Genomic DNA, 27,563 nt, shown 5'->3' on the forward strand with positions numbered 1-27,563 from the left:
TGACAATCTGATTTTTGTGTTTTTATTGGCTACGGGAAATTGACAACACGCTGGGAGATGACCTCTGACAGATTTAGCCTTGGAAGAAGCATCGAGGATTTCTTTTACACTAAGTAAGCTTTTTAGAAAATCCAAATGTCGACACTCGTTTCTTCAATCCTGTCTTGTCTCTTAGTCCTGTGAAATGTCCTGCATCACGCACGAGAGAGCGGTAGTCCGCTTGGGACAATTAAAAAAAAAAGCCGCATACGTAGAAGACGAGCTCATCAGCTTGCCATTCCTGGCGCGAAACAGCAAGAAAAGATTTTTCGTGTCTTGGGTCGGGGAGCTTTATTGAGACAATGGTGTCTCAGTCGCTGGCTTGTAATACTCAGTACGTGACAGTGTTGGTGTGACTGGTGCGGTTTGTGGCCCAGAAGTTTTCGTTTTCTTATCTCATAACTCACGGTTAGCTCTGCTGCAGGGTTTCTCTTCTTGTCTCACTGGTATTTGTTGCTCGTGATTTGCTAATTACTATTCCCGTCTCATGTATGATTGCATACGTTCAGTCCTGGATGCGAGCGCCGCCCCGAACTTTGACGGTCGTGAGCGACGGATTTCGTGTCCTAGGCGCCGTGGAATTACACATGCACGACGTGAGAGTATGCTAGCAATTTTTGTTCCTCTTTAATTTAATGTTTGGACATTGACAGTAGTAATCCGGCGGTTGGACAAGTGACCCTGATCGAACATGCACAAGTCATCTTGTCGCACTAAGCAGGACGTAGCAGTCACCGAGTAAGTGAAGAGATGTGCCATTACAATTTAATTCATATGTAGTCATACTGTCAAACAAAGAGACGGCCTAGTGCGGCCGAGGGTATCGCGTGCTGAAACGTCCGTATCCATCCAATCCGAATTCTAACATAAAAAGGTTTCGGTAGTAACAAACTCCGTAAATGTATGCAGAAAATACAATAATCCCAGCTCCCTTCTATGCCATTTGTAGTGTTATCAGTAGGGCCACCTTCTGTGGCGTATTTGCTGTGACAATATTATTTGTCTCTAGTTTAGGCCTTGAAGACCATCGTTCAGGGCGTCGCGGTCAATGATCTGTGCAGTAACCTGCGCTGGTGCACCCTTTCGCTTTTGTGACGCCCAGTATTCTTGAAATCCTGGAATGGATCCGGGCTGGTTGATGCCTGGCGATCGGTCCACTTCCCGTTCCTTTTCCTTGGCCTGCTTTTGCGGTGTCACGGGTGGTGCGTCGGGGGTAGCTTGGTTGGCTGCCGGGCTAGGGCTCGACATGTCGGCTTCGGCAGGGCCACTGCCCCCCCACGGCCGCCAGGCTGTCCAGCCGCGGAGTTTGCCCTGGCTGCTCGTGGATGGCGAGGAGACATTGCGCGGGGTCTTTAGGCCAGCAAAGTTATCGCGCAGGGCGACATCACTTCGCTTGTTGGCAGAGCGCGACAAAGTGGGCTGGGCAACAATACCAGTGACCACAGCATCGGCGCCACCGAAAGGACGCAAGGTCATTTGGCTTGGGCGGGCTTGCAGCGTGTGGATGTCGAGGCCACCTGAGAGTGACATTATGGACTCATGCGAGGCGGTCCTACGCAACATGCGTCGAGGCGATATGATGCTGCCTGGGCGCATGTCCATATCATCTGTAAAGATGCTGTCCGATGACGGCCCGCCGTAGCCATGGTCGGATATCGACTCATCTTCCTCGGGTATTGTCTCCCGTGGCATAGGGGGGAGATCGGGTTCCGATTCCAAGCAGGCGAGCGACTGAAAACTATGCGACGACGCCACCGACGGTCGCTTCGCGTGCGACGCTGCCCAGGGCGGAGACAGAGGATCTAGACTTGTGACTGGCGATGCCATTGCTGTGGGCGGATCCGAGTCAAACACGGCTTTGTGGTTGGCCAGCGGCGAGCTGGGAACAGAGGATGAATAGTCCGTCTCAGATTGCAAATTTGATAGCGCAGACCATACTGGCGGAGGTTTCGAGGTAGTTGGGGTCAAGTCCTCATGGCTAGCGTGAGACAGCAGAGCAGGCGCTGTTGGCGAGCAAGGCAGACGCCCGCCCCATTCAGAGGTAGCTTGCGGCGGCGTGCCAGGTGCTGAGAGCGATGTAGAGGGCGTGCAGATGCCTACAGGAAGCAAGCCAGTTCTGGTCCTCTTGAGCTTCTTGACAGGTTTTGGTGTGGAGGGGGCGTGGTAGTGATGATGGATGTGTAGTTCTTGGGAGAGAGCCGGGCCAATGTGATGTGGGCGGTCGTCCAGCTTGCCTTCGAGTTCGGCCTTGAGAGTGGAGGCAGGGCTCGTAAAGTGATCGTCTTGAGGGGGTTCGTGGTACATGAGCTGTTCTCGCAAGGTCTGAATCTCGTCGTTGGAATTCTCGAGAAGCTCTCTAAGCTCGGCGACGCCAAGCTGGAGATTTGCGTTGTCCTGGAGAAGATCGCGAACGAAATGGCCGACAATCTTGTTGTTTTTTCCATCGCTTTGTAGAGAACGAGTGGCAGCGGCGCCCTTGAGACGACCAGCGGCAGCGTCGAGCTGCTTCTCAACGTCACGCTGTCGCTCCATGCGCGTGACAATGTCGGCATGGCGTTCGCGCTCCTGAGAGGCTTCCACTTCCAGACGGTCGAGCTGATCTTGCATATCCGTCAGGCCGCGCTGTGCCTCTTTAAAGCGCAAGGCGTGGGAGCGAGCATCTTCCCTAGTAGAACGAAGCTCCTCGTGCAGGCGGTCCTGTTCGTGCTCCAGCATGGACAGGTGGCGTTCCGCATCAGCAGCACGGGCGGCGGTGCTCTCCAGACGACGGACGGACTGATTTGAAGAGAGCAGATTGGTCTCGAGCAGTCTGATTTTAGCGTCGGCGTCGGAGACTGTAGTGTTGAGGGTCTCGAGCTGGTCGAGAAGGGCGCGGTTTTCCTGGATTTTGGCAGCGTTGGCTGCTTCCAGGACACGGTTCTCCATTTCGAGACGGGCGATGCGGGTAGTGAGTTCGAGGCGATCTCGCTCGGCGTCGGCCTTGTAGGCCTCGTGACGGGCGAGTAGAGCCTGCGTGTGACGGTCAGTGGGAATGATTCACTGCATTATGCGGTCATGGTGCGCGACAATGTGAATCGCAGAAGGGTTCGGGCGTTGGGTCGAACGGAGAGAGTGCAGAAAAATAGAGACAAGGAAAAGCAAAAACAAAATTAGGTGAGACAGAGAAAGGCCATTCCGGGTGGTATGCAACGGCCAGGGAGAGCGCGCCGTGAGGGCAGAGAGGCTGACTCGCAGCAAAGCAAAAAACAATGGGATGTTTATTGAGAGTACACGCGCAGAAGTCGGCTAGAAGGAATGGGGGAACGATTGGATGCAGTAGATGGAGGATGCGACGCCGAGGAGGGCTAGCGTAAGGAGGACGCGGGCGCGAAGGAGGGTTGCATGAGGTGGCGTATTGGATGGTCATGGTCAGGCTGGTTGGCTGGAACGTGAATTATGGCGACATGCGTGTGGAGGAAGCGAGCCGAGGCGCTGGAGCAAGGGCAGAGAGAGCCACAGTGGACGCGGGACACGCGACGGGGAAGAGAAAAAAGAAGGAAAGAAAGAAAAATGATGTCGGTTCTCTTACCTGACCAAGCTGCGCTGCCGTATGCGCATCTTTTTCGACGGTTTCGATGAGGGTTGTATTTCTTCGCACGGCTGGGCATAGGGCGCGGCCACAGCAGCACTGCAGCGTGGCTGAGGGTGTCGCGGAGCGGCCAGCGCTGGCGTCGGGTGTGGGAGTCGATCTGCGCGACGGCGGCGCCATCTCGAGCAGATGGGCGCAATCGCGACAGATGTTTGGTGTTTTTGTTGTTTCGAGAGCAAAAGAAAAAAAAAATCGAGGGCGTCGTCGGTTATTGCGATCGAGCCACAGGCGAGAGCAGCGGCGTGACGTAGCGGACCTGGACTGTCGAGGGCCGCAGGACGACCATGGTACTGAGAATAGCCGGCGTAGCGATGCGGATGAATGTGGATAGTTATGGGACGATAGTTGAGAGTAGCTGGCGTATGGAGGAGCAAGATATTGTCAAGGGAGGCGAGGGAATGCGGTTGATGAGGCTAGCGTTTGTAGGCGGTGATGAGGGTACACGAAGGGATCGCGGTCGAGGCGAGGGTGGTCGTAGGTCCGGGGAGCCTTTGTTGGTGGGATAGGACAAAAGCGATTTCGAGAGTCGTTTCGAAGCGATGTAAGTGAAGTCAAAGCATAGGATGCAAGAGAGGAAGAGGCGAGGGAGCAAACGAGGTCGACATGTTATGTTTCAGCGGCTCACGAGGTCGGTGGTTGGGCACGATGAGGAGCCTCGACAGTCTAACAGTATTTAGACAGTCTGGACAGGCAGGCATTTCCATCTCAGCGGGTACTCCAGTGTACATGAGCGGCCGCGTTGGGGCACTGGCAGCGCGCTGTAGCGCACAAGTACAGGCCCGTTCAGCGCGCCCTGCAGGGTCTTGGTGGGGAGGTGGGGTCTGCGGATTTAGCGGGCATCAGCGGGCAGTTTGGCAGTTTAGCGGTCTGAGGCGCTGAAACCCTGCCGTGGCACTCGCTGTTGAAGGAAACCTGTCAACTGGGACGGCCTGATCCAGGGCCTTTGGGGAGGATAAGTTACCAGTAAAAGGTACGAAGTGTAATGAGGTGGGCGGTCGCGTGGGGTGTGCCTGGGTTAGGTGGCTTGAGCGCAGGCAAAGCTAATTTGAGAAATGAAATAGCCATCAATACGAATTAGTTGTTTTGATTACACGTCGGTGTATTTTTCTTCTTCTTTTCGTGACAAGGCCGGTCTGGTAGATTGGCAAGCTCCAGCAGTGTATCGGTTCATGGGAGCTCCATTAACGTGCATTCTACCCAACTAGGTACAGGGAACCACTGTGGCTGTTCCAGCGGTGACAGGCAACACAGGCAGCACAGGCAGCACAGGCAGCACAGGCAGCACAGGCAGCACATGGACAGCTTGACAGCACACAGCCATCAAGGCACAGGGAAAGGCGGGCCTGCATGCTAGCATCGCTGGCTGCATCTGTCCACCTCATCATGCAGCATTGCATCTACACCGTACTTTACTCGTGCCCAATGTCAAACCAGCCTCTTGCCGTCACTCAGCTAGCCAGCCACCGAGTCCAGGCCAAAGATTTTTCCGAGTCCATTTTTTTGCCATCCAGCCAGTACCTACTGGGTCCCGATATCAGAAACCGATATATCGTCCCGCCTAATCTGCTGTCGAGCCCACACCACACGCGCACCCCCGGCGCAAGGTGGCCGCCACGATGGAGAAAAGGTAATTGTCCCAGCCTCGTGGATCAGTTTGAATTGCTGGTAACTACAGGTAATGAACAGACAACAGACAACTGTTCGAATCTGCAGCCAGACATCATTCACTAGACCTGGTTCCGCGAACACCAGTCTCCCCGTTTGACACGACAGATAATAGGGTTATTCCGTAACAACACACACAAATGAACGGCAAACAGGACAGCCACAATGCTCAAGATCACATCGCAATCTATCGACACCATGCAGAAACCCCGGTTTACGAACCTTGTTTCGCTCCCGCACTTATTTGTGCCCTCTTGGTCAATCTGTCGTCTGCCCAAACGCCATCCCTTTGGACTCCCGGGTATCTAAGCGTGCCAAGGCATCTGCACCGGCAGCCACCAGCCCAGCTCATGTCGTCATAGCTCAGCACCTCAACTCACTGAAAACTCCACCCTCACCCGCTATAGCTTCCCCCAAACACTCCCGAGCTCCCCGGATCATCGCACTTCCAGGCGGCTTCAACGCTGTCCAATGAACGCCCCGCCAATGTCATCCCCTCACTGATGGCATCATGACTGCCGCTCCCACCTAATCACCACCAATGACATGCTGGTCTGTCCCCCGATCCTCCCTACAAGCACCGGATGCAGAGCTCCCCGTAGTCGATGCTCTTAGGTAGCTTTCGTCACGGCAGCGCTGTATATAATCGACCCCTCACCTGTAGCTCACCACATCTTATCTCTCTGTAAACATCTCCTCAGCCAATACTATATGCACCGCCAACTTTTCCCCCGGCAACGCTTTATTCGCGCCGTGGTATCTCCGCCAGTCTCAGTCCCAGCTTCTTCCGCCCCCTCTCGGCTACTTCGTCATCTCGTTCCCCGACGTCACTTTGCTCACACCCCAGCCATGTCCGCCCAAGAGTACAAGCTCAAGGGCCTCACCTCGCTCTCCATCTCGCCCGGCTCCAAGCAAGAGATTGAGGTCGAGGGAATCGAAGGCGGCAAGGTGCTTCTCGTCAATGCCGGCGGACACATCCAGGCTCTTGGCTCAAAATGCACCCACTACGGTGCCCCGTTGGTCAAGGGCGTACTGACCGGCTCTGGCCGATTAACCTGCCCATGGCACGGAGGTGCGTGATGTCTAATGCACCCCACAACGGTCCTGAGCTAACCAACAAAGCCTGCTTCAATGCTCGAACTGGAGATATTGAGAGCGCTCCCGGGCTCGACGCCCTGCCTACCTTTAAGCTTACCGAACGCGACGGCGCCGTCTACGTAACTGGCGACGAAGCCACCATCAAGGGCTCTCGCCGCCGACCCAACTTTGGCTGCAACACCGGCGCTACTGCTAAATTTGAAGGCAGCACCGTTATCATCGGTGGTGGCTCTGGAGCTATGGGCGCCGTTGAAGGCCTTCGCGAAAAGGGCTACGACGCCGGCATCACCATCATATCCAACGAAGGCTACCTGCCCATCGATCGCCCCAAGCTGAGCAAGGCTCTTATCGCGGATGCCGGAAAGCTTGCCTGGCGCGAGAAGAGCTGGTTCGATGCCGGCTCTGTTAGCTGGGTCGACGGTGAGGTGGACAGCGTCGACTTTTCCAGCCGCAAGGTCAGCACAAAGAGCGGAGGCAGCTTCACCTACTCTAAGCTTATCCTCGCCACCGGCGGCACACCCCGCGTTCTCCCCCTCCAGGGCTTCAAGGTCCTCGGCAATATTTTCACGCTACGCAATGCGCACGATACAAAGAAGATTAACGATGCCATTGGCGAGAGCAAGGGCAAGAAGATTGTCGTCATTGGCTCGTCGTTTATTGGTATGGAAGTGGCCAATGCCACCAGCAAGGACAATACCGTCACCGTCGTGGGCATGGAAAAGGTGCCTCTGGACCGCATCCTCGGCGAGCAAGTCGGCGCCGCTGTCCAAAAAACGTACGAGAGCAAAGGCGTCAAGTTTTACATGAATGCCAGTGTCGACAAGGCCGAGCCCTCTGGCTCCGATCCCTCCAACGTTGGTGCTGTCTACCTCAAGGACGGCACAAAGATTGACGCCGATCTCGTAATTCTTGGAGTTGGTGTCTCTCCTGCCACCGAGTACCTACGCGACAACTCCGTTATTCGTCTCGAGGAAGACGGCTCGCTCAAGACGGACGACAATTTCCTCATCCAAGGCTTGAAGGATGTTTACGCGATTGGCGACATTGCGACATACCCCTACAACGGACCTGGCGGCGAGGGCAAACCCACACGCATCGAGCATTGGAACGTTGCCCAGAACGCTGGTCGTGCTGCTGCCCAGCACATTGTCAACCCTGCCTCCCCGGCGCAGTCTTTTATCCCCGTCTTCTGGTCCGCGTTGGGTGCGCAACTGCGGTACTGTGGTAACGCGACCCCCTCGGTAGGCGGATGGGATGACTTGGTTCTTCACGGCGACGTTGGCGAGAGCAAATTTATCGCCTACTACACCCGCGGAGATATTGTGGTTGCCGCTGCTAGCATAGGCATGGATCCTGCCGTCATGCAGTCTTCAGAGCTGATGCGCCTTGGCAAGATGCCGAGCAAGTCACAGTTGCAGGCTGGCTATGATGTTCTAAGCGTGAATCTCTCCGACTGAAGATTGTGTATCGATATAACAACCCAATAGTTAATAAAGCCAACCAAGAAGATGGTTTTGATTTGTACAATGGCCTTGTTTGAATCTACCAATTGTTGCCAAGAATTCGACCTGCGACCTGCGACCTGCGACCTGCGACCTGCTTCATCACGTATCTTCATGGCCATGAGTATAAATACAAGGGATTTGAAACCTTTTACTTTCATATACTATATATACTAACAGACTAGTCGTAAACTGATCTCGTCACACCGCAATCTTGAGCATCTAACACGAACGGCAAGCCGAGTTGGGGCAGTAGCCGTGGTTGCAAGTGTAGCTGCACAGGCCCTTGTAGCCATCCGGCTCACCCTGGAGAGGACATCCACGGGTGCCCGTCTCCGGCGGCGGGCTGACCTGCTTGCCGTAGCGGGTGCACTTGCACGGACCCGGAGGGCAGTAGCCGTAGTTGCAGCTGAACTGGCAGAGGCCGGTGTAGTTGCCGCTCTCGCCGTCGGCCACGGTGCCCTCGATGCAGACCTGGCCGGGGGGCGGCGACGACGACGACGTGGGCGGGGGGTTGCCGTGGGAAGACGACGTCGGAGGAGGGTTCCCCGGCGTCGAGGTCGGCGTGGTGCTGGGGTTGCCCGGGTTGCTCGTGACGGGCGGGTTGGTGCCGAGGGAGGGCTTGGCCTGGCAGGTGCTGACGTGTAGGCCGATGGTGAGAGAGGCGAGGCCGTCGCCGCCGAGGGGATCGCTGGGCCCGTGCGGGACGGTGCCGACGTAGGCGTTGAAGTTGTACAGGCCGCAGGGGCAGACGTTGGAGATGTCCATGAGCGACGTCTCCTGCATGACGGTGGCGCCGCCGCGGACGAGGCCAAACTTTTGCTGGCCGACGCCGGCGGGCACGGTGAAGATGTGGGCGCCGGCGGGCGCGTTTTCGGTCCTCGTCTGGCCGCCCGACGTCACGGTGATGGTGCCGGCGGACTTGAGGAACGAGGCGACGTAGACGACGTCGGGCATCGTCTGCCAGCCGTCCGGACGGCCCTCGAAGTAGTTGCCCGAGGCGTTGTTGGCGGGCCGGCCAGACGTGGTGTCGGTGGCGTCGCAGTCGAGCGAGGCGAGCGTGCGGCGGTACCAGTACACAATCTGCTCGTTGTCGATGAAGTTGTCGACAGACTTGGCGCCGGCTTTGTACGCCTTGATGAAGGGCTTGGAGAGGTCCAGCCAGCCGTCGTGGGGCCTGGAAAACAGTTGTAAGTACTCATTGCATGGCCATTGTATGAGGATTGCATTGGGGGGGGAGACAGAGACAGAGAGAGAGAGAGAGAGAGAGAGAGACTTACATGTCGTTGGTCCACTTGGAGTTGCCGTCGTCGTAGTGAGGAGAGCTCAGCGGCCCGATGTAGTGCGACTCGCCGTAGTCGTTCCAGGTGACAATCTCGACCATGGGGAAGCCCTTTTGCAGCACCTCGTTCCAGCGGTCAAACAGGAGCGAGCCGCCGGGGAAGACCCAGTTCTTGCTGAACGGGACCTCGGGCCCAAAGTGGGTGAAGAACCAGGGCGAGACGGGCGCGAGGTACGTCTTGCCTCCAAGCCAGCTCTGGTAGGCGCTGTCGCCGTCGGCAACGGACACGCTGTGGCCGCTCTTGGGCGCCTTGTTGTTGCCGTCGCTCGGCCAGCCCATCCAGTTGAGCGCGCCGTCAATCTTGTCCGCGCCCGACTGGCCCGGGTGGAAGTTGGGCACAAAGTAGACGTTTTCGCCCGCGGCATTGCGCATGCCGTCAACGTCGAGGCCGTCGCCGGCAAACGACGAGACAAAGACGCGGTTGTCGACGCGCAGCTGCGCGGGCTTGTCCTTGTACTGCTTGATCTTGCTGCCGACGCCGCCGGCGTCCCCGGGGCTCCACCAGTTGAAGTCGAACGAGATGAAGACCTTCATGTCGTTGCGCGCCGCCGAGTCGTACGCGTAGCCCAGCTGCTGGTCCGTGTAGCCGTCGACACCAATGTTGAGCGCAAAGGCGTCGATGCCGGCCGCCTTGGCCCGGCGCATGTCATCGTCGTAGTCGTTGGCCGACGTGCGGTCGCCCACGATGCCAATCTAAGGAGACAAGATTAGTGGGTGGGAAAGATGGTGGGAGAGGCGGATGGGGTGAGTGGGAAACGCACCATGAAATGGCAAAAGACGAGACGGTCAGAGGCGCGCTCGGCAAGAGGGCCGCCGCTGGCCACGCCTGAGAGGGCTGCGGCCGTAGCGAGAGCACCCACCGCGAGTTTGCGGAGAGCACCAAGCATATTGACTGATTTCTTTTTGTAAATAAGTTCTCACAAGCACGAATCGCCTGTAACGAGTGAATAAAAATAATGAAGTCGGGCTCTCGTCTTATATAACAAGTCCCTAGTATCACGGAGTCTAATTCCCCGCAACACTAGCATGCGCACCCGCCCCTAGCCAATGCGGATCTGTTCGACGGAGAAACGAACCGCCACTAAAGACTAGCAACTGGTTCAATGCATGTGCTTTGTATATCGGACCGATGTGCCTGCCCGTGGTGGCACACGCTGTCAGGAAGGGCGGGCGACGTAGCATTCGTGTAAGCCGGAGCGGGACGCTAAGCAACGGGGGTCGGCGGCGGCTTGTAAGGAACAGGAAGGCCAGTAGCATACTTTGAGGCTTTTGCAGTCTAGTTGATGCAAAGCGTTGGCTAGAAACTCCACCATAGCAACATGGCATGGTTCGAGCTGTCGGCATTCCCACAATAGGAAACAAGCGTACGAGCATGTAGAAGACCCTTTTCAGCTATCGCCGCTGCACCGATAGGCCGACGACGAGGAGAAAGCCCGAGGTTGGGCAGAAGCCACTTTCGCGGCGGCAAAAGAAGGCGATATTGATTTTGGTGGACGAAGAAGAAAGCAGGCCGTGCGGCAGGATTGTGATGTAGGGGGATCGCATGTGCCGTGCTTACGTGTGAACTGCGATTATCGCCATGTGCGGGCATCGACGCAGTCTCAAATTATCTATTAGCGGCTTGGCACTAGGGCAGTTTAGTACTTTAGAGTTGGGAGTTGACTGCACGACGGAATTTGCCCTTGGCGATGAAAGGGAAATCGCCGTTCACGCACGGATTAACCCGGATGGACATGTGGACTCCTCCGAAGCCAAAGGCAGCTCGTAAGTTTCATCAGATTGCAGAACCTTGCTCGTTCCGCGTTCAGCAAGTAGCTCGATAACAGGGCTGGGGGATGCACGATCGTGGGGCGCATCTCCGACGCCTGTCACTCACTGGTGGAATATTTGGCCGTCAGCCATCCCCGATGCACACTTTAGCACGAACTAGCTGGCATAGAGCTACGGGGGGACTTCAATTACCAGATGGGCCGAAGTATGGCCTACGTGAAGTGGCTGGTTGGCATCAAAACTTTGATGCAATGATTCGTGGCAGGGGAGAGAACCGGGAAGAGGAAGGGTAATAATCGCGAGCGGGCAGGTTGAAGGGGTAGTTAATTTGTCGTTGTATTGCGGGAAATTCCCCGACAAGCTGGCAGAGCTGCAACTTAGATGCGGCAACAGGTGCTCTTCTGCTACGCTTACACTGGACGGCGGCATCTTTTGTGGACTTTTCTCAGGTTGCAAACATCTCGTACTGTGGCTTAACAGTCACCTCGCTTTCCCTTTTTCGTCGGGGACATCGGCAGCTAGGCAGTTGCTTTTTTTCTGCTCCTGTTGATTGAGTTGGCGTAGACCGGCCGTTCTGTCTGTATGCAAGTACGATCTTCAGCAGAAACCAGGCCCGGGAATGTTGATTGAGGCTCGTAACAAAAATTACAAGGCAACAAAAGCAGTAAGTCTAAGATTGTGAACATGACAAAGGAAACAATAATCCAAAGAAAGCAGCGAAACAAATACTCGAGAGAAAACTATTTTATCACAAATTTCCAAGTGAACTAGCCATTCTTGCCAAGTTTTTATCGTTCATAATCTTCTGAAAAAAAAGTCCAGAACATACCATTTACTCTCCAGTTCTGAGCTCTAAGCCACAAATTCGTCCGCCCCATGTTTTACCGCCCATTGTTTGATCTTGTCCAAGTTGTGATATTGGCGCCACACTGTTGGCCCCGGGCGCGTCTGGTTGTGCTCAAGATTGTGCAGGAAGATATTTGGGCAATGTCCACGGAGCACATGAGAGACTGTCGCAGCAAATCGATGCAATCGTCCAGAGCCTCGGCGCTCAGCGGCTGCGGTTGTTGCGAGAGCTCTTCCGCGAGGCTGGTATATTGCGTGTACGGGTTGCTGGTATTGTTCCAAATCGGGTCGAGAAAATGCTATAAGAAGGTGCGCAGGCCGTGGAGGCATCTTTAATCGTGAAAGATCATGTTGATCGTAGTCACCAGCGTCGCCCGCAGCAACGGGATTGGTAGGTGTGGTGCGGGCATCGTCGTGGGTTATGCGGCTAAACAGAGCTGATACTCCAAAAGCAGTGTCGGGTTAGAAAATCCAAAATAAATAAAAAATACAGCTGCAGTAAGCAGACGCTCGATGATACAATTCCTCCCACTTCCTCTCGTTCTCTTGCGTAGGCGGCCCTTGGTAGGGCGTCTTGCCATCTGAAACGGAATTGGGAAATACAACTAGTTGGGCTTCAACGGCTTCTCTCCCGGGATCTACGATGATGTTAATCAATAAGACTGCGCTTCGAGCCCACAAGAAGTGCGGCAGCATATGAGGGCATGAACTCACAAAGTAGTTTTAAAGGATCTGCCTGTGTAGCGACGGTCCAGATCCATATCACGTTGGCGATGATTGTCAAAATACAGACGACCCGAAAATCTTCCAAGGGTGAACAAAGACACATCAGCTCGACAAATGAAAGCCTGGCGCATTATTTCCAAGCAGTGATCTTCAAACTAGTAAGTTGTTGTGTCGCCGACTGCTGTCCAACTGTCACTCACCAGTGTGATGTCGATTCAACCGCTCTTCCTCCTCAGTGGCATTCGGAAAATAGCTCTCCTTCCAGGTATATTACCTCAGGCGTTTCTGGTGAAGAATTGTTAGCAGTTCCCCTTTGACAAGTGATTGCAGCTGTGACCCACCAGACAGTGAAGCTCGTGATACACGCTGAGGCCCGCGAAATACATGTTTGGCAGCCCTGGGACTCGAATGGATGATGCGCCTATCTTTTCCAAGACTTGCTTCGGCAATGCCATGTTCATGTCTGGCATGGAGTGTTAGAGCAATGCGCGGTGCTGCTGTACTCGGTGGCGGCTAACCGCCGTTTCGGGGAGCCTCGAACGCAGACGGTGGCGTCACCATCAATCTCAAAGCTTTGAACTCCGCCAAACAGTCTTTTAGTCGCTCAAAGAGTATTGAAGTTGGTGGCGGTGCGCTATGGGCTGATGCCTACGCATATCTTGACCGTGAGAATTTTGCGGCTGTCGGTACACGCAAAAGCCTAATGGGAGTGGCAGGATCTATACTTGGCGGTGAGTTGCAACCCCCTGGGCTAATATAGCCACGTCTGACTCGCTGAGGCGGTACATTCTTTTTTCTCCGAAGGCATGCATGGTTTGTCATGCGACAATGTTGAGGAGTTCGAAGTTGTCCTTGCCAATAGTTCTGTCGTTGAAGCTTCATACGGTGTGAACTCGGATCTTTTCTGAGCCTTGAGAGAAGGAGGAAACAACTTCGGAATTATCACCAAAGTCGTATTGGATGTTTTCGACCGCGGGCCTTCGTGGTACACGTTCCAGCTATGGGACATGAGATCTATGGAGGCCGTTTTCCATCGACTGGAGCACATGACAGCAAGAATGTCTCTCGGCGTCGATATGATGGCAAAAACGCTAGGATGGGCAAATCATCTGCATGAGCTTGTCATCTTTGAGCGTAACGTCAGCTCAACGCTGCCAGAGCTTCCAATAGCCCTGCCGATGAGAAATGCCGTTCACCAGCCTTTCAAGAAGCCTCTAGCCGAGCATGAATATCGGCTAACAAACTTGGAAATGGCCCAAAAAATGGACAAAATGAATCCGGAGGGGTTTTTCAATTATTTTGGCTCTCCCAGTCTTCAAAGCAACGCATTGTTGAATCAGTTGATCGCAAATATTTTCTTTGATGAAGTCGAACATATTAAAGACGCGACTGGGCTCCAGATATATATTGTCTATAACTTCCTCACTCTCTCAATGATGCAACACATGAAGAGGAGGGGTGGTAATGCATTGGGTCTCAGCGCCAGCACTGGGCCACTGACGAGTAAGGTGCCAAATCTCCGCCGAAACAAATGTACTAAAAACGATTACAGTTTTGAACATAAACCTCCACTGGGCCCGAGAACTCGATACGCCACGAATGCGTTTATTCATCGTCAATTTTACCAGGAGGGCGGAACAGGCAGCTCAATCTGAGGGCTTGATCATCCGTACATCTTCCTCAATCACTGTTTTGAAGAACAGGATCCCATCGCTAGCTATGGGCGAACCAATCACAAACGCTTACTACGAATCAGGGAGAAGGTGGATCCTAACCGTGTATTTAGCACACTGCAACCGGGGTACCATAAGCTTGTTAAGTGAGTGTTTCAGCGTCTCACACTCGGATCGCTGTCTCCTGCCCGGGCTGCTGGGGACGTATCTGGAAGCTCACGGCGTGTGATGTGTAAATGGACGCGAAAGAAAACACGCTAAAAACAAACCAGGAGCGATGGAACGTTTTCAGAGAGTTGAATGCGTGTTAACGTCTAAAGAAGAAACTAGCTAGGCTGTGCGCGTAGAGCCCGGGAAGATGTAGGCGCCGCAAACGGTCCCTACCATCGCGCTCCTTCCCTTCCAGATCACCTTTTCAAATTTCTTCCGTTTGCTTATTCATGCTTCTGATTGTCCCGCGTGTACTACTTTGCCTGTATGATGGGATGGATCAGCTCCGCAATTGCCAACAGCTTCTCGTCCTCAAACTTGCGAGCCGCCAACTGCACGGAGAGAGGCAAGCCATGAAAACTCTCTGGGTCGTAGAGTGCCTCCAGTCGCTCATCTTCGGGCGAAAAGGGCTGAAAATTCTCATACTTGGCGTCAAGGTTCCGATCGACCGTCATGTTGAGAGGCAGGTTGATAGCGGGGAAATCGACACTGTTGTAAATGGAAGTGTATGAGGTATCGAACCATTGATCGAATGGCAGCGCGGTGTTGGCCGCGGTAACAGAGAGCAGAGCGTCCAAAGGCTCGCCGCTGCTGTTCCACTCGTCGTCTACAATTGTTGTAAGATTCATGAGCCTGATGTTGAGATCGTACAGCGTCTGCACGCTGATGGGGAACCGCGGGGTGTCTGGAATGAAGACCCCAGTGCGACGGACAATTTCAGTGATGGGTTCCTGCGAGATGAGCTCAGTGATTCCTTCAATGCCTTGGAAAAGAAGAAATTCCTTGCAGAGATCCCACACTGTGCTGAGGTCAGGAGGACTGAATGGAACCAGCTCAATACCGGCTTCTCTGAGCCGATCAACGGCTGCCCTGTAGCCACGCAGCACCGGGGGGAATAAATGAATAAAGGTGTTTGAGCTTTCCACGTCCCAAACGCCGATTCGGGGCTTCTTAGGCGCTGTCTCATTGAGCCAAGGGCTCGGATAAATCTGAATGCTTGATCTCTCCCAGGGCTGGGCATCCGAAACAATTTTGGCGACTAGACGAAGATCGCGGACCGAATGCGCAAAGAATCCCTCGCCGGCTGCAGGGCCAATTCCAATGCGACCTGGAGACCAAGGCAGATTGCGGCCGCCTGGAGGTAGTCTGGCTCCGCTTGGGCGAAAGCCAATCGCTCCATTGGCATGGCCAGGCATGCGGCAGGACCCTGCGCCATCAGAGCCGACACCGAAGAGAGACGAGCTTGTCGCCATTGACACGCCCTCGCCGCCTGTAGATCCTCCAGCGCCAAACTGGTTGTTGTGGGCGTTCAAGGTGCGACCCCAAAGAATGCTGTTGGAGTCTGCCGCAAGTCCCGTCTGGGGCATGTTGGTCTTGGCGATGATGATGGCACCGGCATCGATGAGAATTTGGATAAGGACGCCGTTGTCAGGCGCAATAGCGTCGGCGTTTGGGGTGAGCCCTTCGGAAGCGGCAAAGCCCTTCAAGTCCATGGCATCTTTGATTGTCATGGGGATGCCATGGAGAGGGCCAACAACGGAGCCGTTCCTCTGAAAGATGCTGTCAAGCTCCTTGGCGCGGTCGATGGCGGCCTTGAAGTTGATTTCGGTAAGGTGATTGGCCAGGGAGTGTGTTGCAGTCGCGCGCTTGCAGAAAGCAGTGACGACCTTTTCTGCTGATAGATTTCCCGAAGCAATCCTTTTCGCGGTCTCTGTGAGATCGTACTTTGAAGTATCCGTAATGTCCAATTCCTCGGCGGACAGAATACCACTGTTGATGACGACTTCGCGGGGGCTGAAGCTGGTGCCGTTGGACGGCGGCGTCACTTTCCATTCCGAGGGCAGAAGCGCTTCGCGCTCTGCTCTCTTGCGATTAACCGTCTTTTCCCACTGCGGGGTGTCATTTGCAGCGCGTGCAGATAACATGATGGCAGGTGAGCGGGCGATTGGTGAGCCGCGAACGTCGTGTGGGCGGTGATGAGCACCGTGTACTAGTGCTCCCTGCACAACCAAGACACCGAGAGTAGAAAGAGCAAAGGGATTTTTCATGTCGACGAAGGGAATGAATTGTAGGCCTGAGTTGATTAGAACAGGAAAATTCTGGAAGTCCGGAGCATCTTCCGGTTTTATAAGCTTTCGAGAACCATTGGCCATCAATGACGGTTACATCCCAACCACCACAGGTACCCATGATTGCGTCTGCCAAGTTGCGCTTTAAATGAAGCTATGACAGGGCTGGGCCGAATTCGCTCACAGCGAGTTTCTAGTTACCCGTCAAATGTACATGAGGAATTGCCTACGCTACGTATTAAGTGACCGCAGCAGAACAAAGATCCCTGACCTTGCCAGATCAGTAAAAGGCCTCCGATGCAACGATACTCTTGACTAGCTCATTACGCACCGTCCTGGCTTGCCGGCAAATGTACTGGTCTCAACCCCAAAATCGAACGATCGCATCTGCAAATTGCAATTGGGGAAGTGGGATGCACCAATAGCAGCAGCATCCGAGCGGAAGACACGGACATGACTCAATCCATTAATATACTGCACCAAGCCACGCAACGACACGCTATTCTCGGCTCGCATATGATCCTGAACTAGAAAGCCGCTGACCTAATTCTACCAAACGAGCATGTGAGATTAAGGCGATGCTTTATGCTGAGGTCGCGTCGTTGACGTGAGCTGTGGCTTTGCTGGCGGCTAGCGCGACCAAGGCCAGGCTTCAGAAGCTGCGCTTGGCAATATTAAATACACATGATGTGAAAATGCATGAGACTGCTTGGCTAATAGCAAATTGTGGTTTTATAGACCTCGCAAGCATATCTGCCAGTTACAGAGTATCTCCTCTGTCCAGCAACTCTACAAACTCGGCCATCTTCCGCGTCCTCGTCTCCTCCTTCTTGACCGTCTGCAGGCGATGCAGATACGCATATCTCGCCGCCCTGCTCAGCGAGTCAAACGTCCTCGCCGCCCCGGGACGAGCGTCGAGCAGGGCGCGGAAGTCGGCCGGCACCTCTATGGTCGAGGAACCCGCGTAGGCCCTGTCCCAGCGCCCGTCGGCTCTGGCGGCGTCCACCTCTGCGGTGCCCGCGGGCAGCATGCGGCCGGCCGCGGCGAGGGCAGCCACCTTGTCCACGTTGCGCTGCGACCACGTGGATCTGCGCCGGCGCGGCGTGAAGCGCTGCAGAAAGTACCGCGCGTCGAGCGGGCGCCGCTGGCCGTCGATCCAGCCGCAGCAGAGGGCCTCGTCGATGGCCTCGTCGTACGTGACGGTCGGCATCATGGTGCTCTTCTTCGCAATCTTGAGCCAGACGCCCGGCGCGGCGATGCCGGCTTCCACCATGTATCGCCGGAACGCTTGGGCGTCTGCAAAGGGGAGGGTCGGAATGTCCGCGGCGGCGGCTTCGGTGGAGCTCCCCAGGACTTTGGGCGGCGTGTCCAACGAGACCTCTGATTTGATTGCACGAGATGATATCCTTGATCGCGGTTTGGTACCATCAGGGGCTGAGGGTTGTTGTGTCGCGGCGTTGGCGAGCCGCGAAGACCGACGCGCCATAGCTACAAGGCGCGGTGCTCGAAGCTCTGCCAAATGCGCTCCAACGAGTTTTATCAATGGCATTCAAAGCAAGGGGGGGAAGGGCCTCGGTTATCAGTTTAAAGATGCATCATTCGGCGCGCTCTCGGGCTCTGTTGCTGCCGGAACGCTTGGTCATCTCAGAAGGTGAGAGTTGGGATCCATGTGCTGGCGCGGAGGCGCCTTTTTAGTTCCCTAGCGAACAGCGTAAGCATGAAGTGTTTTGGCGCTTTTGTAAGAGCTTTCATAGCGGTCCGACCAGCAAGGCTTAACTTCTACAGTGGGTTGAAGGCAATTCCGAGCGAACTGCCACCAAATCGCCATACATTAGCGCTCGGAATTACCTGGAGGCACTCTAAGGCCAGGCCACTTGGATAGTGCTACAGTTGACACCATCTCCCATAATTCTTACTATTTAAGTCTAATGAAAAATTTGCCTATTTTTCTATTTTTGCTGTTTCTTTTACTAATATTTTTTCCAGTTTAAACTCTAGAATGCCGCGACCTAGCGCTGCTCGTCATGCATTTTCCTTCTATCCTCCGATCATGAAGTTGGCTGCGGAACATGGATAAATAACGTTCAATTATTTTAAAGTGCATACTATGTACCAGTTATGTATTAACCATGAGTGCTATCTCTAGTGCTGGTGCTCGCAAATAGCGACCTGGCCCTCAATCTCGGGGCGGACCTGGATGAGGGTAATGTTGTCCGACTTGATGGTGTTGTCGGGCTTCTCGCCCATCTCAGCCCTCTTGCTGTTGCCGTTCTTGGGCACCGGCTCGCTGTTGGGGAAGCGCTTGTTGCAGGTGCCGCCCGGCAGGATGGTGTCGCCGAGGTAGCCCTGGTAGGTGGCGTACTGGTGGAAGATTTGCTTCCAGTTGCCCGCGAGGCCGCCGAAGCCGCCGGGGACGACCTTGTCAAAGATGCCAATCTTGCCCGTCTCGGCAAAGTCCTCGAGCCAGTTGGTGCGGCCGTAGCCGGTCGGCGTGTTGGAGTCCTGCGCGTAGTTGCTCTGCCACTCGTTGCTGCTGGAGAAGGGCGAGGTGTACTGCGGGAGCGCGTGCCAGTCCAGGCTGTGCGACATTTCGTGCAGCATGACGGCCAGATCGGGCGCACTCTCGACGACACAGTCGCCGGTCGAGTAGGTAAAGGCGGCAGCGCCGTCGTGCAGGCCGGGCGTGGCAACGAGATGGCTGTGGAGAAGGAATGTAGAGTTAGCTAAATGCCCATCAAGGTACATGTTATGATGCGAATCGATAGGGCTGCAGGGCTGAGAGATCCTTACCGGATGAAGGAACGCATGCGCACGGGAGCGCGGCCGAAGATGTCGATCATGTCAATCTCGGACGCACCGGCGTCCTTGTGACGGCAAAACGTCCAGCCCTCCTGGCAATCATCATAGTGGACGTTGAAGATGGTAAAGTCATTGGGGTTGAGGCCGTGGCCGGTGGCAATGTCCTTGCAGGACTTGGGAATCCAGCCAGCGCCCCAGTAGTCCCGGGTCGACTGCGTAGGGTGCAGGTTGTTGCGCAGCCCGTTCTCGAAGCGGCCATAGTCCCAACCGGGGTTCATCTCAGGCTTGTCAGGGTTGCCGGCGAGAGCGAGGGCGGCGGCCGCAACGCAGCCGATAGCAGAAGTCTTGACAAACATGTTGATGAGTACAATGTGCAGAGTGATTGGTGTCGAGGATGATGAACATGACTTTTCAAGGGGCAGGACGCTGCTCTTTATATCCATGAAGCGCCTCTATCACAAAATCCTCCCCGGGATCTTCTTTCGAGTCCGCTTCCATCGCAACTGTGACTACCAGGGCTGACGGGCGCTCTCTGTCACAATCCAAGCGGGCGCAACTCACGATGCCCACTATGGATGCGGCCTAGACAAAGGAGGTTGTTGAGCCAGTGCCTAGCGATTCAGCCTACGGTAGCTGCGGATGCGAACAACTAGGTTTTTCACTGTAGCGCTGAACTCGACTTCCCAAATTCGTCAACGCCGAAGGCATCTAGCCAATAGATGTGAAGCCGTCGTGGCAACTAGTGCTAGTGCCTGTCAGCGCAGTCCACTTGAAGGAAGCCATCGGGCTCAATTGTTAGCTGACTGCATAAGCGCCACAGAACCTCCGGCGCAGGGCCATTCTCGATTCAGGCAAATGCTTCATGAAAAATTGCCGGCATGTATCGTGGCAGTTTAGTGTTAGCCAGAAGGTCCCTGCAAGAAAGGTCCCCGGCAGGTTCCCGAGCAGGCAAACCTGTCGCTGTCTTGCCTTCAGACAAGCCGGTTCGTTTAATTGCTTTGCTTACATCAGGACTCATCGCCAAGACACTGGCATCTGGAGTTCTCCACAGGTCTTTGTAGAAATTTCGGCGGCGTAGGTTTTTTGTTTATATTATCAAGGCAGACTCTGCCGCGGAAACACGGGGTGGCATGGCGCAGCCCCCGATGTTACTCTGCGAACACGCAGCCACTTTTAAAAATTGTACACGTGCATTCTAGCAACTCTATCGATAAAGCTTAGTTGTTCAAACTCCACCGGGCTTCTCGGCTTCATGATTTATTTGGCATCAAGTGATATACGATAAGCCTTTGGGTCTGGCGCGGAATGATGTCGGCCAAACCACATCCTCCCGCCAATGCCGTGCAATTATACCCCGAAATGGATTCAAACTAGACGTAGAGTCCAAGAAAATGATAACATAGTTAAAGGAAGATGGCATAATTCGCGCTGCGCCTCTCAAAGCCTCCAATTGCAATTATTGAGCCGGATGATAACAATGATTTGCCCTTACGTGAACATCTCCAGTAGTCGTCGGACGGGCCAGGCATGCGCATCGCGATATTTTTCTACAACACTGCGAAGCGCCAGCCGCTCGTACTGATCCGTAAAGTAATCGCCATAGAGCTGGATGCCGATCGCTGCGTTGACTAGCGCCGGGGCGGAGGCGGGATGGCACAGTGCTATGCCGCAGAGGTCGAGCATCAGAAGGCGTACCTCGTTCTCAACTTTGCGCCAGCTAGCGCGTGAAGAAGCCTGCTGCCTATGTGCAATTGTAAGCGACCGTGCAGGCGTAGCAAAGTGAATTATGCTTACTTAAGGTACGGGTTCTCAGAGACTAGGACGGACCGTGCCATGAGCGACTGCTGAATGCTCGTGAGCTCGATATGCGTCGTGTACCATATTGTTGGGAAAATTTCGCCCTGTCGCTTGTCCGCTGGCTTTTGCAACAGAGGCCTTGTATTCGCGAGGACAGTGTGTTCCAGGAAGCTCTGCTGGTCCATCAGGCGCACTGTGCCTAGTCAGTAGTGTTTTCTAGCGTCCGGCGAGAGACTGCTTACAGAACTCATCATCAGTGCCCCTCCCCCAATGCCATTTGGCTACTTGCACTGTATGCATGACCGTTTTATTGACATTTGATGCGCCTTGCCAGTACTCCAATGGGAGATCTAGCTGGGGGGGTTTCCGCCGAGTAAATGAGTGATAGATTTCCTGTCGCAGAGCAAACCAGTATGCTGCCTGAATGAGGCTTCGATGCCCGAACATGGCTTGCGACGCAGGGTCGCGGAGCACTGCGTTGATAATCGGCATAAAGTTGATTTGCTTCTCGTGCAGGTACTCGTCCTCGCCCGTCATGTGATAGTCATCATCTGGATCCTCGTCTTCCTCGTCAATCTCCTCGAGTTGGCGTAAAATGACTGCTGTCGCGATGATGCTTTCGCGAAAATCGTCATCTTCGTTTTCATGGAAGCGGCGGAATGCGGGAATACACTTGAGCATATACTCCACCGCATCGTGGTTGCCGAGTTTGGTCAGAAGCTGTCCTTGGTATAGGATGCCCTGTGGCGTCTTATACTGCGGTAGGCGGCTTAGATGTCGCGCGGAGACGGCAAAAATCGCGTTTAGTAAATGTGTATGCTTTCTGGCTTTTAGTGGTACGACAAGCTGAAAGTGTCGGTTTTCATCGCAGAGGTCAAACTAATCGGTCAGAAGGAAGCTGCAAAACTCGGACATTTGTAAGCATACCCATTGCGAGATTTCATCGATAAAGTAACGGAGCAGGCAGGCTTCTTGGACGTCCTGCAGGGGAAATTGGCGCAAGTCCGTGCCATCTTGGTGATCCTGTACTGGTTGCGCGGTGAGGCTGGCAATTCCTGGCAGCCCAACCGGCGGGCTCAAGGCGGAATTCAAGTAAGAAATCGATGGGATACTGGGCCGATGCGTCATCGGCGTATCAGTTCTCCGGGGATTGGTCGCTTGTAACTGATCAGATGCACTGTGCGGCGTCTCGACCGGGGTGGAATAAGATGATGAGTGGCTAGAAGTGGCATCAGCCGCCGTGCCCAAGTCCGCCGTCTTTCGGGGGATTGGGGGCGACTCGGCATCTTCATTGCTCGGAGGAGTGTCCCCTGTGGTTTGGACCCGAACTGGTGGTAGTGATTAACTCGCTGGCCGAATCGGCGGTACTCCATCTCGCTTCGCTTACACTGTCGTGCAGAGCTATTGACCCATTTCTGGTCTTTGTCAAAACGTGCTGTGGCGCCGTGTCTGAAAATGGTCTTTTTGGTAGGCCGCGAGCAGGGCAAGTCTTTCTGTTGACACCTCTTGCACTTGGGCTTTTCCTCATCACCTGGGAGTGTCAGCGGCCGGTCCTGCGAGCGCATATAATGCCCGACATAAGTTGGCGTGTGTTTGTTTCGCTCACATTTGACATGCTTCTCTAGCAAGGCTGTCAGCTAATCCCGGCGTCGTAGATTGTGAGTCCACTCACCTTTGCATTGCACGCAAGGATATTTGATTGCCGGCATTCTTGCCGCGCTGCGCCCGCGGGACAATCTTGATATGAGGTCCGCTTATCCGGAAAGTAATGCTTGTCTTATCACAGATATAAAGGTACTGCCGCCCCGCGATACTCGTGAGCGCTTTTGACAAGGCAGAAGCACGATGCTTGTTGTTGTCAGTGTGAAGTTTTCGGGTGCAACCCGGCGGGGGTTTCCCGACTAAGTAACTTTATTTCTTGCTTGACCTAGAGCAGCCTGACTCGGCAAGGGTCAGCGAGCAAGCGGGCAAAAGCCGCTAGATTCACCCACTCTCACGCTACCACTAGCAAGCAACGCGCCCGTTACAAGTGTCGTTTCGCGTGAGTCGACGGCGCGCATTCGCAAGACGAGGCTGAAAAGTGGAATCTTGGAGATTCCATGGAACACGGCTTCTCCGCACTGTAACCCAAATTATAAACGGGCGAGTTGCGATTGGTGCGGCTGCGTCATGTGTTTCATGGGAAAGCTGGGGTCGCGAGCCATCGGCTTTTGACGCTGCCGGCAAATGATGCATTACACGACGATGTTGCGGCGATGAATTTCTACATGTTGGTTACATAGCCATGTTGCTGCTGAGGCCATCTCATTTTGAGGTCAAACTCGTTCTGCCACGACGTTTTATGCCAACGCCGTGTTCCTGCAAAGTCCGAAAGCACCCAGTAAATCTACGACCTCACGCTGACAGCAGGGAAATCCATAGCCGTCTACTGCCATTCAAAGGCCGCGGCATGCTGTTCTCCTCCATGCCAGGAACATTCTCCTCCAAGGTTTGATACTCGCGCCCGTCACCATTATACCATGAACCAGTCGCAGCCGCAGTCATCATCTTGTTCGGCATCTCATCAATAATGTGCACGTCTTCGCTGCGGTAAGCCAGGCAAGACTGGTTGTGCTGCTCGTGCCAGGCCCACCAGCCGTCTTTCGCTACCACAAAGCATTGCACGAGGTTGCAAAACGCATCGAAGAGATGGGTTTCGGTGAAGAACCACGCATCGCAGCAGACGTTGCGCGTAACTTCAGGCGACGGATAAGAGGACTAAGCGCAGGAAATAGTCCACTGTGAACAGGCCAGCATCGAGAATATCAATGTCGAAGTTGATCAATGCATACGGCTCATCAGGCACTTTGCTTAAGCAGAGCCTCCGATAGCTCTCGTGCTTGATAATGTGCCCCCGGCTTTCACGGCAGACGTGGATAAGGTTGAACGGAGGCGCAGGGAAGACGAAGCATAGCTCCTGACGAGGCGGTGGTGAATACATCTCGCACGTTGGCGTCTTCACGGTCCGGTCGCGAGGGACGGCCGAGATCTGCACAGTTCGGGACTGACGGCCAATGTCCATAATAAGCGCTTTCGCGGAGTGTTTGCGTCGAGATGGTGCCAGCATCTGCCCATTCGGTGGCGTTTCCTTTTTTATTATTATTGTGAATTATGCATGATTTTCAGCAACCATAAGGAACGACACAATTGCCGGTGCACAAATCCAGTTGTAGTAGCGACACTGAGCGGCTTCAGCATGCACCTTGCCTATGTCAAATAACGTGGGGCAAGCTTCAGAGCGGCGTCGGAGAAAAGAACGTTTTTTTGGGTCTCGAGATATTTTACGTAGATCTATGTGAATGGCATTGGCAGGCCAGCTTTCCTACTCAACCGTAGTCTTAATGAAGCGACCGAGCTCTGAGCGCAGATAAATTTGACCACGATATTTGACCGTAGTTGGATTATAGCTACTGATTGCCATGTCGTTATTCGAGGGCAAACGAGACTGTAAGATTTTTTTCTTTTTCAACAGGGGTGGGCTCAGTATCTATTTTCACTGGAAAATGTCGTTTTGAGCACCAGGGGCGAAGCCCATGCCACGGTTGTAGCCAGGAGAAGTACCACTAGGGGTCTGGACGTTGTTTCCTTCCTTTTCTACGGCAGTGTGAGCATCACCGAAAAGACAGGCTTTCTGATTTACTTACGGTTCCAGGCAATCATCTGCTTGGCTCCACCGACACACTTGGACTGGTTATCCTTGCAGTAGACTGGGGCCTTGGCCGTAGCGAGCTTGCGGTTCGACGAAGTGTTTGTGACATGGCACTTGTAGTTTGCCATGTACATGTTGGGCTGGCCGCAGCCATCAGGAACCCAGAGCCAGGCGCAGTAGCAGCCGCCAGGCGGGCAAGGGGGGAGGTCTTTCGGAACGTTGTAGGTAGCCATTCGCTTCCAAGGCGTGTGTTCAAGGACAGAAAAAACGACTAGGTTCTCCATGGTGACCTTGCTAATGTCGGACTCGTAGGAGATGGCCCAGGCCGTGCCGGCTGTCGTAGACTGGTCGTGGGCATGCATGGCGCCATCGTCTTGAATGCAGCCGGGAGGGTTTCCAGGGCCACGCCAGTCCTCGGGGTGGTTCTGGCCATCCGGCCACTCGGAGGCGTGCTGGCCATTAAAGGAGAGGCTCGTCTGAGCCTGGTTGTGTGCAAGCTCTACGGTGAACTGGCCACCGGCTGGGAGAGCAACGGAGTCGCCATTCTTTGGAGGGTTGTTGAGACAGCCCAGCGTCTATCGCCACTTCTACGTTAGCGCACTTCTATCAGCTAGGGATCCCCGTTCAATACCTTTTGCATCCACCACTCGTCTTTGGTCAGTTGGTATAGAGGATTGACGGGCGTGTTGGAATTGGGATTGTAGTTGTTGGGGTCAGGGCCACCCTTGACAAGGTTAGTGGTGAGGAAAGGGCTTCTCGCATTGTGGCCGTACCTCGCAGTACATGCCCTTGACAAAGGCAGCAGTGTGCGCCGAGGCAGTGCCTGCAAGAATAATAGCTGGGAGTGTCCAGAGCATATTGAAGAAGCCGTCTGTACAACACTAAAGGTGACTGGTTGGGAACTAGAGTGCCGTATATTCTCCGATGTGCTGAGCAGGGTATATATACATACATGCTCTTCGCGAACAACAACATGCCCCGACCAGCCGGAAATATGGCATCGTAAAGACCACGGAGTCAGCCCGCTAGCGACGTTTCAAAAAGTTTAGTTCGATGCATACTGGGTAGGGCCGACTACTCTTTTCCCCTTCAGGCAGGCGATTGCAACCTCATTGCATGCCCCCAGTCAGAGAGAAAGCCATACCGGTCTCTGTTTGGCGGGTAATCTAGATGCGGTGCTTTAGTGCTTATATTTTGAAAGCGGCAATCTAAAGTATTCGATGTAACCTGTAGGTGAGACGTGGTAAATAAGGTCCTAATAGCAGCCGTTGAATTTGTTTTGTTTAAAAAAGACGTTCTCTTTGGGTTGCTTTTGTGCTGCTTTTGTCTTCCGTCCTCGATTCCAATATTGCCGATCCGGTCCACCTGGATCTCAATGGCAGGGGGTCTCGTCCATTCAACGCCTGGTTATTCCTATGTGTTAAACGGTGCTTAGTCGAATGCCCGGGGAAATAGCTCCTGGCATAGATCGGGCCGATCGTTGGAACATGGCAGCTAATTGGTGGCATTTCCTGGAGCTCAAAGTATTGACCAAACCCAGGCTTGCTGCGCGTCAGGTTGCTTACCGCAGCTTAATTGCGGCTCTGACTGCCGCATGCCTTTGGACCTCGAAGAAAATAATGGTAGTAGAAGAGTACGATATGGATTTTTTAGCTCAAAGAAAAACGATGTTTGCGATGCTCCCATTTCATGATGCGACGACGCTGCTCGCTCCGCCCATCAGCACACAGTAGTTGACCTCTCTTTTCGTACGGAGAGAGAATTTGGGCTCCGTAAACCGTATATTATAGTAAGGATAGCAAAAGAGAGTACACGACGCGCGCGCTTTTATTTTGTTCACCGACCTTGCACTGTACCTGGGGGCTAAGCAAGAGGTTCGTTCAGCTGGTTTTAGCTTGTGCAGCAGCGCTGACGCGCGACTCTCAGCCAGGCTCGGTCCATCTCATGCTAGATAGAACAGAGGAAAAGGCAGGTGTCGGTAGATTACAGACAGAGATGTCGTTCATTCGAGGCAGTCGAAGAAAAACAACAGCCCAGCAATTCTGCAGCGAGTAGAGGCCGCGAGACTACTGCTAACAATAGGTTGAAGACATGAGGTGCTTAACCCCTCATTACACCTGTCGACTACAGGGGTCGAGGAAGCTTAAAATAAGGTTTGGGCCCAGACACTGGTCCCTTGTGGCTACGTTCGGACTACCGCTGCACTTTGTCCGATCTCTACAGATCACGGTTGCCAAGGTCATGCATGCTAAGCTGGCAATTTCATTAAATCCATCCTTTTCTTTGGACACACTTTTGCCTTTTTTTTTCTCGTATCTACTGCGCTGACGCGTCCAAAAAATGGCGCCAAGATAGGATGCTTGGCTTACCAGAAACATACTCAACTCTCGACGGTAAACAGGCTAGGGAATTTAGGCCTGATCTTGGCTTCAAGGGGGGCTTTTCTTGGCGCAGGGCTACCAGAGCTCCGGCGCTTAATTGGTACAGTAACATGAAAAGACAAGACACGATGCACTTGGATGTGGAAGACTACTGTCTCGTATACCCTGACTGTAACTACAGCAGCGCAACAAGTTGTCCAGAAATGCAGCTGGGGGGATGGACTGAAATAAGGCGCACGCATATCTGGAGAGATGTCCATTCCTCATCTTTTGCCAAGAGAGGCATCCACCACAACTAACAGGCGGAGGTGCTCAGCCACGCTGCGCCGC

General features: G+C 54.1%; 9 protein-coding genes across 9 annotated transcripts; 1 reads left to right on the forward strand and 8 right to left on the reverse strand.

The window, feature by feature from the left end:
• Window positions 1-1,044: 1,044 nt before the first annotated feature.
• LMH87_008116 (uncharacterized protein) lies at window positions 1,045-3,787 on the reverse strand (the record flags this gene model as incomplete). Its single annotated transcript, XM_056194671.1, has 2 exons — window positions 1,045-3,048; window positions 3,608-3,787. The coding sequence occupies 2 exons, from the start codon at window positions 3,785-3,787 to the stop codon at window positions 1,045-1,047; spliced, it is 2,184 nt and encodes a 727-aa protein (XP_056057207.1).
• Window positions 3,788-6,043: 2,256 nt separating this feature from the next.
• On the forward strand, window positions 6,044-7,887 carry LMH87_008117 (uncharacterized protein; the record flags this gene model as incomplete). The annotated part of the gene is made up of 2 exons (XM_056194683.1): window positions 6,044-6,404; window positions 6,455-7,887. 2 exons carry the CDS (start codon window positions 6,044-6,046, stop codon window positions 7,885-7,887), a joined length of 1,794 nt encoding a protein of 597 aa, XP_056057208.1.
• A 267-nt stretch (window positions 7,888-8,154) lies between these two features.
• Window positions 8,155-10,161, reverse strand: LMH87_008118 (uncharacterized protein; the record flags this gene model as incomplete). Its single annotated transcript, XM_056194694.1, has 3 exons — window positions 8,155-9,109; window positions 9,213-9,967; window positions 10,036-10,161. 3 exons carry the CDS (start codon window positions 10,159-10,161, stop codon window positions 8,155-8,157), a joined length of 1,836 nt encoding a protein of 611 aa, XP_056057209.1.
• A 4,592-nt stretch (window positions 10,162-14,753) lies between these two features.
• On the reverse strand, window positions 14,754-16,424 carry LMH87_008119 (uncharacterized protein; the record flags this gene model as incomplete). The annotated part of the gene is made up of 1 exon (XM_056194706.1): window positions 14,754-16,424. The coding sequence occupies one exon, from the start codon at window positions 16,422-16,424 to the stop codon at window positions 14,754-14,756; it is 1,671 nt and encodes a 556-aa protein (XP_056057210.1).
• Window positions 16,425-17,328: 904 nt separating this feature from the next.
• Window positions 17,329-18,054, reverse strand: LMH87_008120 (uncharacterized protein; the record flags this gene model as incomplete). The annotated part of the gene is made up of 1 exon (XM_056194717.1): window positions 17,329-18,054. The coding sequence occupies one exon, from the start codon at window positions 18,052-18,054 to the stop codon at window positions 17,329-17,331; it is 726 nt and encodes a 241-aa protein (XP_056057211.1).
• A 656-nt stretch (window positions 18,055-18,710) lies between these two features.
• On the reverse strand, window positions 18,711-19,723 carry LMH87_008121 (uncharacterized protein; the record flags this gene model as incomplete). The annotated part of the gene is made up of 2 exons (XM_056194728.1): window positions 18,711-19,266; window positions 19,359-19,723. 2 exons carry the CDS (start codon window positions 19,721-19,723, stop codon window positions 18,711-18,713), a joined length of 921 nt encoding a protein of 306 aa, XP_056057212.1.
• A 1,132-nt stretch (window positions 19,724-20,855) lies between these two features.
• On the reverse strand, window positions 20,856-22,873 carry LMH87_008122 (uncharacterized protein; the record flags this gene model as incomplete). The annotated part of the gene is made up of 7 exons (XM_056194741.1): window positions 20,856-21,108; window positions 21,162-21,357; window positions 21,407-22,043; window positions 22,092-22,492; window positions 22,552-22,695; window positions 22,771-22,785; window positions 22,837-22,873. 7 exons carry the CDS (start codon window positions 22,871-22,873, stop codon window positions 20,856-20,858), a joined length of 1,683 nt encoding a protein of 560 aa, XP_056057213.1.
• A 1,028-nt stretch (window positions 22,874-23,901) lies between these two features.
• LMH87_008123 (uncharacterized protein) lies at window positions 23,902-24,270 on the reverse strand (the record flags this gene model as incomplete). The annotated part of the gene is made up of 1 exon (XM_056194752.1): window positions 23,902-24,270. One exon carries the CDS (start codon window positions 24,268-24,270, stop codon window positions 23,902-23,904), a length of 369 nt encoding a protein of 122 aa, XP_056057214.1.
• Window positions 24,271-24,696: 426 nt separating this feature from the next.
• LMH87_008124 (uncharacterized protein) lies at window positions 24,697-25,709 on the reverse strand (the record flags this gene model as incomplete). The annotated part of the gene is made up of 4 exons (XM_056194763.1): window positions 24,697-24,797; window positions 24,848-25,427; window positions 25,484-25,576; window positions 25,626-25,709. The coding sequence occupies 4 exons, from the start codon at window positions 25,707-25,709 to the stop codon at window positions 24,697-24,699; spliced, it is 858 nt and encodes a 285-aa protein (XP_056057215.1).
• Between the last annotated feature and the right edge of the window lie 1,854 nt (window positions 25,710-27,563).

The sequence above is a fragment of the Akanthomyces muscarius genome (genome assembly GCF_028009165.1).
Source record: "Akanthomyces muscarius strain Ve6 chromosome Unknown contig_16, whole genome shotgun sequence".
Taxonomy (NCBI): Eukaryota; Fungi; Ascomycota; class Sordariomycetes; order Hypocreales; family Cordycipitaceae; genus Akanthomyces; species Akanthomyces muscarius.